General features: G+C 36.1%; 1 protein-coding gene across 4 annotated transcripts in view; it reads left to right on the top strand.

Annotated features, from left to right (window-relative positions):
* Positions 1–15,869, top strand: part of ASCC3 (activating signal cointegrator 1 complex subunit 3) — a 278,562-nt gene that overhangs the window by 227,617 nt on the left and 35,076 nt on the right. For all 4 annotated transcript variants that reach the window (XM_049818318.1, XM_049818319.1, XM_049818320.1 and 1 more), the window contains 2 exons: positions 8,690–8,801; positions 9,094–9,228. In XM_049818318.1, the coding sequence (XP_049674275.1) occupies positions 8,690–8,801; positions 9,094–9,228 (247 nt within the window). The remainder of the gene's footprint in view (positions 1–8,689; positions 8,802–9,093; positions 9,229–15,869) is intronic.

Raw genomic sequence — 15,869 nt, 5'->3', positions numbered from 1 at the left:
TGTGGCAAATAAAGAATTAGGCATTTATAGCACTAAATATTTCTTGAGGTGCTCCAGAGTGTTGTATTTCTGAAATCATGTTAATGTCCAGAACATTCACCTGAATTTTCAGCTGGGTTCTTTACCGGCAACTGCTGGTGGGACCCTCCAGGTGATAAAATAATTTCCTTTAATTCTTTTTTAGTCTTTATTAGTTTTGAATTCTGCATCTAGTCCTATGCTGAGAATTTCCCACAAAACAGAATTTCCATCTAATCTTTGGAAATAAAAAATGTGGAGTGTTAGAACTGTAAACTAAAGAAAACATATTAAATTCTCTCACTTCATAACTAACAAATGAATACATTTATGTGGAAGGTATTTCTCCCCTCAGAGTGACTAACAGCTAAATTCTGGTTTTGTGTAGGCTAGATGTGTTTATTTGTATGATTTTGGAATTTGCACATGATCCATACTACAATTAATGTTAAAAACTATGCCACTGCAGACACTATTCTTTTTTAGTATAAAGAATAAGTAATGTTATTTTTAAATGTCTTGCTCTTGAATTGCCGTGTTAAAGTGATTTTGTTGATTTGTCTTTGGCAAGATTTGATCATGTGGTATCTGTGGTAGGTGGATTTTTAAGACACAACATATAGCCCAAAGGTAAGTGTAGAATATAGAAATGTAGTCGTTTGATTTAATAGGCAAGCTCTTCCCCATATAAAAGAGGTTCCCACTGGAGTATGAGGTTCGCATGTTGACTGATGGTCATTTTTTCTCAGCAGTTCCTTTAATGTGCAGTGTCATGGAAAGCTAAATCTGAAGTTATCACAGTATCAACTTTTAAGCAGAAGTTCTGCTATTATGAGAGGATTGTGGGAAGAAAGGGGGGGGGGGGGGGAAGAAAAAAACACTATACTACATAGTAAGGTGCAGAGTCTTTGTAGTGAGAAAAAAGATGAACAGATCTTGACTAGTCATGTCTATAATGGCCGGATAGGAATGTGTATTGAAGTTTCTAATGAAATTGGAGTCTTTCATTGGAACACCACACATGCAGGTTGGAACAGTTCACAAGTTGTGCTGCTTTACCCTTTGTTTCAATCACGCAGAGGTACTCAGCATTCCTTCTGTACTCAGTCATGCAGAGAGAAAAATAAAGGATATTATTGACTGTGTCAGAGAGGTCACTTGTAGATACCACGTGCAAATGCAATGGATGTGCACACTTTCCATTCTTTGACATGATAATAAATTCTATTAAGTTTCATCCAAAATTACTAAACTAGCCAGTTAGTAGAGTTCCTGGACCTACTATCTGTGGTATTTTCAGACCTCCTACAAGGCAATCAGTTCCAATGCGGTCAGTGTTTGGATAAGATACATCAAAGGAAAACTGAAGTTTTATGAACAGAAGTCAGTGATAGTTGAGATAACTTTGAATAAATTGCAATATGGTAATGGAGTTTACTGTGCCGTAGATGAGCATATGAAATGATTGACATTACCAAACAAGAACTATTTGTGGCCCTTAATAATCCAAAGGTTTTAGGGTTTATTTTTTTCAAAAGAGTAGGAGCACAATGGCTGAATTTTGGTTTGGGTAGTTATGCAATACCCACTCGGTGTCACTTGATACAGTGTTCTTTATCATGTCCTGCCCTGAAGCAATTTTGTTGACTTTCTCTCCACTGAGAAACAAGAACTATTTTCCAGCCAGCAGGTGATTGTACCTTAGTGGTGAATAAGTAATTCTTGTATGCATGATTGGTAAATTGCCTTGGGATTCATTGGCATAAAAGTCATTGCATGCGATGCTGTAAATCCCCAAAATAATGGGCTTAGATAATATGCAGAAGATTTATATTCTCATTTATTGCCAGTTTTAGCTACTTGTATATTAAAGCTGCATAAACAAATCTAGGATTGTTCTATTCCAATCCAGTATCATAAAAGGCCTTACCGAATGCCTACAATTTGTGCTATTTAAGTAATGTTAATCTACCTTTGTTGTGAGATAGAGATCAAAGTATCCTTTTGCTCTAAGTATCCAGGTTTCTTCTAAACATGCAGTCATTACTGAAGTTTTTCTGGCACACTTGAGATAATTTGTTAGACTTGTAATAATGGACTTTTTAATGGTGTTGCTGAAAATCTTTGCACGTTCCAATACTTCTTTTCATCAAACCATTTTCATTTTCTTCTTTGATGAACCCCTGTTCATCATAAACCTTATGGGTTTTAACTGTCTGGTTAAGAGTAGTAACTGAGCTGTTGATCTGGGGGAGTGGAGTAGCTGAGTGCTAGTTTGGCATGCTGACTAGTCATGTACATGCTGTTCAAGAGATGATGTGCAAATGAGAGGGGTGGTCCAAATAAAGCTGTTTATCAAAGTGTATCAGTCTCAATATTCAGAGTTTCTTCCCTTTTCTTTCTCTCCCTCAAAGCAGTTACTCCTAAATGTAGAGGTTTTTGAATTTGCAAGTTAAGTCAAAGTTTCTGTGCTACTTGTCAAGTACTACGTGTTCTCCTTTCCACGTACAACTTTAGCCAACATGTTCTTTACTTAGGCAAGATCATACAAGACAGATCAGTGAAGTGCCCTGTTCTTTGAAAGGGGCTATTTTGAGAGGTTCATCTATCTCCTTTCCTTGGCTGAAATTCCTTGACTATTTCATTCTTTTACCCTTATAAAAGATTATAATCTGCAACTTTCTACAAAAGAGAAATGGCTATGGGAAACATTTTCTGTAAATCAGGTTATGATATTTTCCAGATACATGTGCAGTAAAAGAGAAATGGAAATTTACAACATATGTAAAGTTAAGCAGAATCAGCTTTCATTTGGAAAGTTAATTTTCAGATATTCTGAGAGCACACATCACTATTAAAATGGCGGGGGGGGGGGGGGTTATATATTTATAAATATACATGAGAGTGTGTGTGGTTATATATACACACTTATAAAATCCATTTTCTGTGTAAGTTCCTTGTGAAGACCTGAAAAAAGTATTTTATTAATTCATTCTGAGAATTGTTAAGGGGGGGGAGAGGGGTGTCACTTTATGTCAGTCTTATGAAGTTTTCTGTATTGAAAGAATAATGTAGCATAAATTGTAATTGAATTAACTCAGACTGATGCTCTTATCATCATATATTTTACTTTAAATTTCCTTTTCTCAGTGTGGTAGCTGAGTATGTCTGATAACATGTCAGTAAAATAGCTGAATAAAAAATATTATTATATACTGTTCCAATATTGTTTCTGATATCAAGGTGAGAGCTAATATCAGCCAGTCAGAATAGAATAATATGCATTTCAGTGATTAAATTGCAGTTATTCAGAATTTTAGGGCGTTTGGAATTATATCAGAAGGGGGGATTACTGAAGAAAATTAAATTAACTAAATATTAACTAAAAAACTTTCCATTAAAATGGAAAAGTTTGGCAGTAGCTACTAAGAACAGAAGCTGAGAAGGTGGAGGTATATTACACTGCAGTAATTACCAATATCCATATTTTGAGTTGGTGAACATCTATTTCTCAGGGTGGATTCTTTCTTTTACAGTCGCATTTATATCTGTGTGCATGTATATATACTTCATAAATAACAGCTATAGGCATTATTATGAATTTCATAACAAGAGCTTATTTTGTAAAATTAGGGTCACAGTGATGTGAAAAGTACAGGAATGTAGTTCATGGTATGCTTTTACTAAACTATTCACACGAATGAAGTTTTCCTGATTCTCTCAGACTGGGAAGTCCCAGGCTGCTGAGTATTTGAGCCACGCCCTGTTCCCCAGTCTGCTGGAGTCTTAAGTGAGAATGCAAAGCTGAAAACCCCGCATCTCCCCATTCAGAAACCAAATTCACATAATTGTCTTCCTACTCTTGGATGTGATTTACCTGTACAAATTATCTGCTGGAAAGTATCATAGGAAAAAGAAATGCCCAATCAATATGTAAGCAGATTTACATGTGCCTATTACCTCTGATTTCTCATCTTATGAATGCACCTCAGGAAGTAAACTTTCTTGTAAATATTTTAATTAGAAGCACTGATGTGGAGGCAAATACCTTGCTGAGAGACTGGACTCTTTGATCTTCTTAAATAACCACAATGTACCATACACCAAAAACTGATTAAAGATACCAATGTATCTAGTTCTCATACCTGGCATAAGCGAATGCATGAATATACCAAGAAAATACGATACAAGTAAAATACAGGTAGAGATTACTGTCTGCAGCATTTGTGCATGCTGTAATGCATTTTAGCAAGCCGGTCACAGACTCCAGAGTCAGTCAGTGATGCCTTAACAACAGAAGTGAGTTGGTACATTGGTTCATAGGTCTCTGGCTATGAAGGTCTATCAATTGTGCCATATACTCAGTATCATTTCCATGATACCATTTGAAGATGGCAGCTGCTGAAGGCAACAAGCTGATGAAAGTAAACACAATTGATGACTGCAGTAAAGCGATTTACAAAAATGACTGTTCCTGCCCCATACTTGTTCATAACAACATTCTGCTTTCAGGACTGTAAAATCTCAGAAAGCGCACTTTCTTCCTATCAAGTGAATTCTGTAGATTCGTCTTTCTTGTGCATTTGTTTCAAAAAGCCTTCCAGCTAGCAAGTTTTTTTCCTTTAATATTTTTGGCTGACACTGCCACTGATTTTCATTATGTGTGTCACTATTACTACCGTATAATCTGAACATAAAAAACATGGTGCTGTAACAAATGACTTCACAGCATTGACAGTTATAGCAGGACCATTTCAAGGCTGATGAAAAATTTCCCAGAGAGATCTCAGGTCGGGTTTACATAAGCTAAACAGGAAATGATTGCCACTATTCACATTAAATCCTAAATGTTTTGTGTAACTTCATCTACATTTTATGTTCCCACACGTGTCTCTGTCTTTCTCAGCTGATGAAATTCCACACTTCCTTAGATTAGAGAAATAAGTTCATGTTTCATGGTTTGTTGTTCTTGCTAAGCTCTACAAGGTTTGGGATTTAAAATATATTACCTAAAAGACAATAAAAAGTTCCTTCAGTTTTTGATTGTTTAAATTTTACATACTTTGTAAATTTTTATGATACCTAGGGGTTTGTTATTGCTTTTTCCCAATGGACTACTAATGGAAGTTAGCCTGCCTAGCCCATGTGCTAGATGCTGTTAGGATAAAACTGCCTTTGACTTTCACACCTCTCAGGGGACGAGTAATTGTTGTGTTCAAACAGCCTGTAATTGTGATCCCGCTGGCTTTCTCAGTACGCTTCTGGCTATTAGAATCATTAAACAACTCAGCACCTGTTAACAGCATTGTAAATATTCAACCCTGCTTGTGTGCAGGTTGAGTCCAATATAGGAGAAGGCTTACAGAGCCCAGCCTCATAAATTAGAGCTTCTGACAAGTCAATTATTGTGAAACTGGGCTTCACTGTGAAATAAATGAAATGGTGTGCTGATAAAAAGGTAGGCTGTCTGTTTATAGCAAAGGGAAAATAATGACTAGATGATTCAATGCAGTGAGCATGAAACTGCATTGTTTTTCTTCTTTATCTGTAATTAAATAGTTAGGTAATATAGCTTCATAGTGGAACTCACATACGATGCAGTTTTTATACTTGGAGCATACCAACATGCAAAATTCAACTTGCATTTATGCCTGCACATTCAAAATACTCACTAATGTCATGATACCTCTGTTTTCACTAATGATTTTAATATAGTCTTTCTAGATGAATGGCTTTGCTTTTTATTAGGGGAGAATGTGCTGAGTGACCAAGAAGCTCCTGTGGGTGTGCTCAAAATTATATTTGCCCCATTATAGATAGTAGTTAAAACACACTGGTACCACTTCACTCGAGATTACAAACCATTTAAGATTTTTCATTACATTGTTTTATTTGCACTAGGCAGCTAGATATTTACTCCCCTGACAAAAAAATTACCAAAAATCAGCAAATTTAAAATTCACATAATTTTTAAAAGGCATTATAATGCCTTTTATGATTACAACTTCAGTGTGAAATACTGCAAATTAGGCAGAGCACAAGATAAAATCTGTTTGAATTATGGTCTTAGATTACAGTCTCAAAAAAGAATTTCAGAGTCTTGCCCATATCTCTTCCTTTGTTTTATCAGTATTCATCATAAATGTTGGGGTACTGCAAATAACAGTGCTTAAATGATATGGTTAACATCTGAATACCGTGACAGCAAAGCGCCTTAATTATAATCATTTCAGTAGTGTTCTATTCAATTTAGAGAAAAATACTAATGAATCAGTAGTGGTTTAAATGTATAAAATAGAAAATCATTTCACATCTTTAACTTACATAGTTAATTTGCTCAATTATTTTCATAAGGTAAACAAAATGTTACAAAGTAATTTCTTCTAATAAACAAAATCTAAATGTGTTCAGTGATAAGATGTCGGGCAGATAAAAGGTGCAGATGGAAATATTGATCATTTTTTATCATTACTGTATTACTTCAGTCAATTTAAAAGGGACTCATGAAAATTAAGTTGCATTGAAAACAATGTTAGAGTAGTTTTGCTACAAATAAGTTTTCTCTGCATAAGGCTGATAATGTATAGCTGTCTACCATATAAAACTTTTTAGTCAATATAAATATTTCTCTTTTTTTGTTTTTGGGCAATAGCTATGTTTTAAATATTTGAGATCATCTCAGCATGAACCCATATAAAATATCACAAAGTTGAATACTCCACTGCCATATAGATACACTTTGTTGTTATCTAATGTAGCTGACTGTTTCCTGCTATCATAACAGATTTTTTTAATCTTTTCCTTATGGTATTAGTGTTTTACTCCAACTTTACCCCATTATAAGTGAACGTTCAAAGCGTAAGAAAATTAACCCCATAATTTGGGATTAATAATGAGGGAAACAATCTGGAAACGGCTGTACTGCTATTTAGCACACAGACTTTTTTCAGTTATGCTATTGCTATTCAAAAAGATAAATGTTAAAAACTCTGTTTAAGAAAATAATAATGCAAATCAGATTCTGTTAAAAAAAGACTCATGGAAGCATGCTTGTAGTGTATATAACAACGCAATTCCATCTTTTGAAATTTGCTAACAGCAGCATTACAGTGAATGAAATAGAGCTTAAATCAGAAAATGGGATTCATCTGTCCAAATATATCATCAATAGCTGAACTGATTGCATAAAATTCTTTTTTTTAGTCAGTGATTACATGTCACCTCATCCTAAATCAGGTAAATAATACTTCAGTTGAATAGCATTCTGCAAGTTCCTGCTTCTCTCCATTGGCAGTAAAGGGAGTTAAAAAGACTAACTCAGGTATAGTTGTAACCATGAAAAATCAGCTAAAAGAAATCTCAGCACACTGTTTTGCAGCCTGTTGTACACCTGCACAAACTAATGCTGAAAGAACTTACTCTCCATTACAGCATGTGGTATTGTTTCCAGTGGGGATGCTTGCTGAATGTGTTGTAACAGAAGGAAATTTTAGTAAAGCAGCTAGTATCAACAAAGGAGTATTTTTCATCATTGCAGCAGTCTCAGTAGTCTATTTGTGTGACAGTATTTTACAGAATTAAATGAGCAGGGACAACCTTTTTTACTGTGCTTGTTAACATTTCAATAAATCATCAAATATTTTGTTTGAATTCCACTTGGAAATCACATGATTTAATTGCTCTGCTTAAATTCACAATTCTTAAACTTTCTGAGCATGCTCAAGTTTTCCTTTACTGCTCATTGAACTTAATTGTTATATTTTAAATTCGTGCCTTCATTGAATCTAGGACACAAGTTCTTACTTTTTTTTTCTGGAGTTTTCTAGATAAAAGCTTTCCCTGAAATTATGTTAGTTTGTGTGAGTAAGAATCTTATAATACAGCTTAAGTTCTATGGTTAAGGAGTGCAAACTTCAGTCACTGGGTCTTTTTTTATACGCTGGCATAACTATGTTTTGGCACACTTTATAAACATTTTTCCTTCATACAGATAACTAAGAATCATTGTTACTATATCTAGTTTACCTAAACAATTTTACCTGAAAATGAACATGTGAAGTAACCACATTGACAAGTAACCTATTCCTTTTTTTAGCATTTTTAAGTTTGAGAACAAAATGACATGGAAATATAACAACCAACACCAACATTTGGATTGGTGTATGGTTAGTTTTTCAAGAGATGTCACTATATGCCTACGTTTTTTTTTCAGAGTTCCAGGATGTAAGAACAGTTGCCATCCTTGGTGGGCTTTCTTCCTTTCTCTTGAAGTTAAAATACTGTTACTTGTGTTAGTATTGCTTGTTTACTTTCATACTTTCATGATCAGGAAAATTTACTTATGCAATCAGGAAAATTTTCCCACTAAAAATATAGCCAGTCGAGTTCTGTTTGTATCAACCTTTCTATTAATAGATAAATTACCATCTTTCCATATGTACATGCTTATATTATGTTGGTTACTCCCACAAACCGTTTAAGCATCATGAATTTCTTGTTAGACTATATAAGGGAATAGTTCTGCATTTAATTGTTTAGTGTGGATATTTGCTGTTCCAAGTATGTGTGTGTATTATAGCAGCCTTGTAAGTTTTCCTACAAGACGTTATTGTTTAAAATCTTCAGAGTGTAAAAAGTATTCATGTAATGCATCTGTTTTCAATTTATCTAGTTACTATAACTTGGATGATGTGAGCCATGACACTATGAATAAGTACCTCTCAAGCCTTGTTGAGAAATCCCTCTTTGATTTGGAATGTTCCTACTGTATTGAAATTGGGGAGGTAAGACTAATCTGTGCCTTACAAGATTCAGTAAGATACATGCTCCTAAAATTTGGGAACAGCAAGATACATGCTCCTGTTTTGAAATGTTAGAATTCATCTATGGACTATTTGTAAGACTTACATTGAAAACTGAGCTTAATTGGGGTTGCAGCTAAATTATGATGCTAAATCATTTCTGCTGTTCTCTGTTATGAAGTAGTCTTAAAATATTTTACAGGAGGAGCCATTGTAGGAACCATTTATACTGAACCATGTAGGAACCACATATATTTGATTCATTTTCTAACAGGATAATCGCAGCATTGAACCTCTGACATATGGCCGCATTGCTTCCTATTACTATTTGAAGCATCCAACTATTGGGATGTTCAAAGATCAGTTGAAACCTGAAAGCAACATTGAGGAATTGCTCTTAATTCTGACAGTAAGTGCTGATATTTTCTTAATTTCAACATATGTAACTTGTGACTCTTAAAGACACTTAGAAATATATGAAAAAACACCCCGAAATTAAGAAAAACCTGTCTTCCCTGATCTTTAATTTTATTTTTTGTTGTTTTGAGTAATATACCTGAATCATTTTTTTTCAAGTGTTTCATCTAAACAGTACATCAAAATTAGTGTATACACCTGTTTCTTTTCTTATGTCCCTTTATAATGTTCATGATCTATACAAATCTGATGGGTTTTTTTCTAAGTTAGGTATAATAGTAAAATGCCAGAATAATAACTGCATATCAACGTCCTAAATCCATACCGGGGCCATCACTTTGCATTGGGACAATTTGGAAGATACAGCAGCTTTAAGAAGTGGGGGAGACGTGGGGAAGACCTGTTTCCTAAAATGCCGCCTTTTCATTCTCCTAGCCACCTCATGATCCTGAGGTCATAACCTGCAATAATATTAGCTCATACAGTTAGTCTAGTGACTGTTTAGTAGAAAAGTACAATGCAAGTTGAAAGATTGTAGGGTACAAATCTGGGGACACGGTGTCCAATGCAGCATGATAATATTACATTCTCATCATAAAAGAATCAGGTTTTACTCCATTTTCAAGCACTTAAATAGTTACATCTACTAAATCCTCTTTTTCAAAATGGTATAACTCCACTTGTATACACATATTTGAAAATAAGAAGTGCCTGAATATTATCCAGGAAAACTTATTTCTGCCCACTTATGATTATAGTCTCTCGTATATTATGTACAAGTGGCCCAAATTCTTTAATATGCTGATTTCCAAGTGTTAACTTCAAAATCTAGAGTCCGATCTTATAGTATTTATGTATGTTACTTTTATATTCACTATTGTTTTGACATGCTGCCAAAATTTCTCTAAGGAGCAATAAAAGAAGAAAAATAAAAATAGTGCTATTGAACAGTTTGCATCTCAACAAAACCTGATCAGCATTTTATGGCACTAGGAGAGACACTTTTCTAGTACAGTGACTTACTTTCTGATAAATTTAAATCACCTGCTGCAAACACTCAGAGTGTTAGAACTCAGAAATAAAGGCCATAGTAATCTTTCATAATGGAAAGTGTTAGACAGCCTAAATAGGGGAATTGCTATCACTGACCCTGCAATATCTGTTCTTCTGTTGTCAGAAAACATTGCAAATTATATGAAATGAAACTCAGTGTATTTGGCTGAATTCAAAATGATAATCAACGACAATTCCTATATATGCTGTATGTAAAATAACTGAAATTTTAAAAAGAAATACCCACTAGTGAACAGAAGTTTAATATAATGTTGAATATTCAAGGTGAGAGCTTTACTCCAGCTGCTCTTTAAATTCTCTTCTCTCTAGAGAAAATTTTCTCCACCTAGAAACTTCAGAATTTTTTTTCAGACAAATTTGTTACAGGGAAAGTTTGACAATAGCATTAGCAGAGATGGGGGACATTTCATGACACTGCCTAAGCTAGTAAGCAGCATATGGAAGATGAATGATGTAAGCAGAACCTAGGGCTGTCTATCTTATGTCAGTGCTCCTCATCTATTTAAACAGCTTGCATCCATGAAGCACAAAGGTAAATGGCAAATATTTCTGTTGTAGACAAAACCTAGCACCTTACTGTTGGGCAGAGATTGTAAAATTTAAAATTAATTCATCTTGCTTTAATTCTTTCTAATTCTTTTTTTTTCCACTGGAAATATAGTCCTGGAAGTTGTCCATTTACAGTCTTAACAGGAATGAGACTAAAAATAAAATCAGTTAGGGGTCAAAATGTGCCACGTATCAATCTGAAAGATGGAAAGGATGTATGAATACTGGATGCCATTATAGCTGACAGTTTTTCCTTACTTTTTATGCAGATATTGATTTTCATAATTATTAGTGGAATTAACGTTCTGTCTTGTTGAAGGTATAAATTGAAAGGGGTCTTTTCAGTCTGATGTAGTGTTGAGAAGAACTGCCGTTTCAACAGAGTTATTGCCAAGGATTTTTTTTTTTCCCCCTAAACACTGTGAATTAATGAGTTTTATAATTACGGCAGTTGCTTCACACCTCTATTGTTAACCAATGACATTACATCTGCCTTGCTCCACTGGTGCCTTCCTCCTTCTTATTGAAGCATTTAGCAGTTTTGGCAATGGGGAATTACATGGCATTGGGTAAGTAGTCTAATTAGGTATAAGTGAAAATCCTGAGGGAAAAGGATATTTAAAAAGTAATTTAAAGAATCTCTTAATGATGCTGGAACTGAAAGCTGTAGCTATAGTACAAAAAGGCCGGTTATCGTTGCAAAACATAATTATAATTGTGATTATTCTGCTGATCACTCAGTTTTAAAGTTTTGAATTTTGGCCTGTGCTATTTAAGAATAACCTTCCAAAACATTTCTCAAATGCAGTTGCAGGATTTTGTAGATATGACATGTGGGTCTTTTTTTTGTTGGCATTGTTCATAATCTTGCAAACCTTTAGACATTTACAAGTTGTCTGATGTATATAAGGAAGGCAGAAGTGTACAACTGTAACAAAGAAAATACTGATGCTGTGGGTTTGAAATGGGATATATACAAGTTTTTACCAAATTGTCAATGTGTAACTCGAAAAAGAGCAAAAGTTTGTTTAAAACGAAACCAGGAAAAAAGCAAGATTGCATTCAAGAATTCCGAAATTTATGATCGTATTAAATCTGAGTTTGATTAAGGGAATTTGAGTTTCAGATTTATATTTTGCCATGCTGATGGAAGTGTGCAGAATTCAGGATCATTCACTGATGAATTATCAATGAATCTTTGCAACTCACATGAAAAAGTAGTTGAGTCATCCTGTTTCTAGTGCTGATGAGTCTCTCAGAAAAGTCACTTGATAGCAAGATTTGTTTCTACTTAGTAGTCAAGACCATTCAGTCTTCTCCAGTATCTGTTCTTTTCTCTGTTTTTATTTTATCTTTTCATGTGATCATCTGCCAGCATTTTGCAAGATCAAATGAATTTTTTTCCAGTATGGTTTAGGGGTTGAAGTATCTGTAACATGAATAGGAATGGCACATGGGAACAGCCCTGCAGTCATGTTGGAAGTATACAATAGTAAGTGATACAAATAGGTGGGGTACAATCCCCTCATGCTTTCCCTGCTCAGTAAATCTGTACTCGAGACGTTTAATCTGTCTAGGGTTTGCAGTTAGCAGGCAAAGTTCAGATTCAGTTACTTTTGTAACTGACTTGTGATAGTGGACCTGTAATTTTTCTGAGATAAAATGTTTGATGCTTTTCCATAGAGCTTTCTTTAAAACTTTCCTAACCGTGCTTCAGACAGTAGTAATCCAAATGAGCTTAATCACTGTTGAGTTATGGTGCTTCTTGCATTAAGTATTATTGATGAGAAAGTGTTCATGAATTATTACTGACAGGCTGGATTTCCCTGAGGTACCTAAAGACTGTTTCCTTTTATTCTGAAAGTTAGGTGCAAAGATTAGAACAGAGGTCTTGGTAAAAAACAGTGAGAGATACTTTGGGGTAATTTTTGTTGTTTTCTGTAGTAAATCAGCAGTCACCACAGATCTTTTTAAAAGCAAATGTAGGTTTGTTGTACCTTGAGGAAAGGAGGTCTGTCTTGATGATTGATCAGAACTGATGGCTAGATCCACTAGCTTCATGATTTTGGGTGATTTGTTATTATGCTTATCTGGTTATATGGTAAATATTCTTATTTACAGAGCAAATGCTTTGTCATATCTGTTCATACTAGGCAGTGAAGGGGAGAACCATCTTTCAGCCCATGTTTTATCTGCATGTTGTCCCTTATTTCTGTTATTTAATGCTACCTATAAGAGAGAACTGGTTGCTTTTCTTGTGCCTACTGCTGTCTTTTATGTAAACTGGTTGTAAGAGATGGGTTTCTTTCTAACTGGGAAGCTTAGGGACAGAACAGCATGGTGTTTGTGTTATACTGGAACATAGGTATCCATCTTTCTATGATATAAACATGGACTTCTAAGTTTGCTATCCACATACCTCTTCCCTGTATTTCTACCTGATAACTGTCATGGTTTTGTTACACTGGCTTCTATTAGACTAAGTATTTTGGAATTCAGCAGTAAATCTGGCATTGCTGGAGTAGCAGATTTGGAAGGTAGAAGGAGGAAGTTCATGAAACAGGTGCTCTCCATCCCAGATACATAGATAACAGAAGACTAAAGTTATTAACACCATATCTGTCTTTCGTTACCTGTTAGGTATTTGTATGATGAGATTCTAGGTAACTCGGTGTTATGGGTTTGTGTGGCAGGGTTTTGGTAGCGGGGAGGGGCTGCAGGGCCGGCTCCTGTGAGAAGCTGCTCGAAGCTTCCCCAGCTCCAAGTCGGACCCACCTCTGGCCCAGGCCGAGCCCATCAGCGACTGCGGTAGCGCCTATGGGAGAAGAGATTTGAGAAGGGGAACCTGCAGTGAGTAGGGGATTGGAATGTGAGGGGAACCCCTCTGCGGATACCGAGGTCAGTGAGGAAAGAGGAGAGGAGGGGCTGCCCCCGCAGCCCGCGGTGAGGCGGCAGGCTGTCATCCCCCCCCCCGGCCCATGGAGGGGAGTGGGGGAGCAGATGCCCACCTGTAGCCCGGGGAGAGAGGAGCCCATGCCGGAGCAGGGGGATGGATGCCCCCCAAGATGGCCGGGACTCCATGGGAAAGCCTGCGCTGGAGCAGTCTGTGCCTGAAGGACTGCAGCCCGCGGAAGGGATCCACGCTGGAGCAGTTCATGAAGAACAGCAGCCTGTGGGAAGGACTCACATTGGAGAAGTTTGTGAAGGACTGTCTCCCGTGAGAGGGACCCCACAGTGGAGCAGGGGACGTGTGAGGAGTCCTCCCCCTGAGGATGAGGGAGCGGCAGAGACAAGGTGTGGGGAGCTGACCCCAACCCCCATTCCCCGTCCCACTGTGCTGCTGGGGGGGAGGAGGGACAGAAAATCAGGAGTGGAGTTGAGCCAGGAAGGAGGGAGGGGTGGGGGAAGGTGTTCTAAGGTTTGGGTTTACTTCTTAATATCCTTGTTTTGATTTGATTGGTAGTAAATTAAATTACTTTCGTTTCTTCCCCAAGTTGAGTCTGGGTTTTGCCTGTGACCATAAGTGGTGAGTGATCCGGTGAGTGATCCCTCCCTGTCCTTGTCTCGACCCACGAGCATTTCCTTGTTTTCTCCTCATCCCACTGTGGCGGGGGGGGGGGGCAGCGGCAGCGAGCAGCCTTGTGGTGCTTTGTTGCTGGCTGGGCTTAAACCACAACACTCAGTTAACCTATAGCTTTATTTTCTGTTCATCATTATTGGCACATCCTATTCTACCCAGGGAAATATGCAAGTCTTTTTACACTCTCAGTCTAAAATAATTTTATTTCCCTAGCAGGATTCTATCTTAAAGCTGTTGGTTCAGTCTGTCATTAAGGGGCCACAAAAGTTTTTGACTAGAAGATAAACCATCTTTTCTGCTTGTCACCAGTTAGATGCCAGGGAAGGAGGAATTAAGAAGTTACAAAAATATTGTCCACGAACAAGCTAAAGTGAGCTGTTCTGTGTAACATTTTCTCTGCAAGCCATGGCAGAAACATTGCTTTTGGTTTCTTTAATATGTTATATAAAACTGGTTTTTTGTTCTATGAGCCCTTTCAGAAAAATTCAGATGACTCTTCCTAAGTCAGTAATTTTCTAGTTTAAATTTACATTTACATTTATTTTGGAAGGAAATAAAGGTGCTACTGTAATTTTCTTCAAGGCATACAAATACAGCAAGACTGTATTCATTATGTTACTCTTTAAATATGGCATTTCAGTGTCAAGAATAGAAATACTTTATTATGTAAACTTTATATCAAATGAAAAGCAATTATGTTACATGCTAACCTTTGACGAACTTACATATTTTATTTCACATAAATTGTGCTTTCTCAACAATACAAACATTACTGCTGTGGCCACTCTACAAATAGGAACAGGCCTCAGCCATTATGCATATTTTAGTGACCCCTTATAATAGGAGAAAACTGTTACCTCTTACCATTAAATCTTTACTTCACAATAAGTGCATACCTAGGACTGTTCAATGCATAAAGTTCATCCTAAAGACAGGCATTTCCAGAATCATTTACTTCATTATTATACAGCTTATATTCTCTGGATTTTAATATTTTAAGACATTTGTGCTTCAGTTCCCACTTGGAACATCTAGAGAGTATCACAGTATCTTTAATAAAATAGTTCAAATTTGAATATTGTATTTGGCTTCATGGAAATAGATCAAAATGCTACAGTGAATTTTAATAGCATCCAAAATTCATCATCTATATCCAGTATATTCAAAATACCTTGTACTTAGCAGAAAGAGTACTTACATACATGAGTATTCTCACCTATTAAATTTGTCTTGATTTTTCTCTAGTCCCAGTAGATGGAGCAGTTTTGAATGTTACTGTAGCACTTAAATATACTATTTTTTTTCTAATATCATGACATAATTATTTCTTATTTTTCTTTTTCCAAATGATTGTTTGCTTTTTAGTTTGACAGCATCGTATGCTGCCCCTCTTTCCAGAAAAGCACAATCAGTTGGTAAATCAAGATGAC

The sequence above is a fragment of the Accipiter gentilis genome, chromosome 15 (assembly GCF_929443795.1).
Source record: "Accipiter gentilis chromosome 15, bAccGen1.1, whole genome shotgun sequence".
Classification (NCBI taxonomy): Eukaryota; Metazoa; Chordata; class Aves; order Accipitriformes; family Accipitridae; genus Astur; species Astur gentilis.
This window is presented reverse-complemented; position numbering and strand designations above follow the sequence as displayed.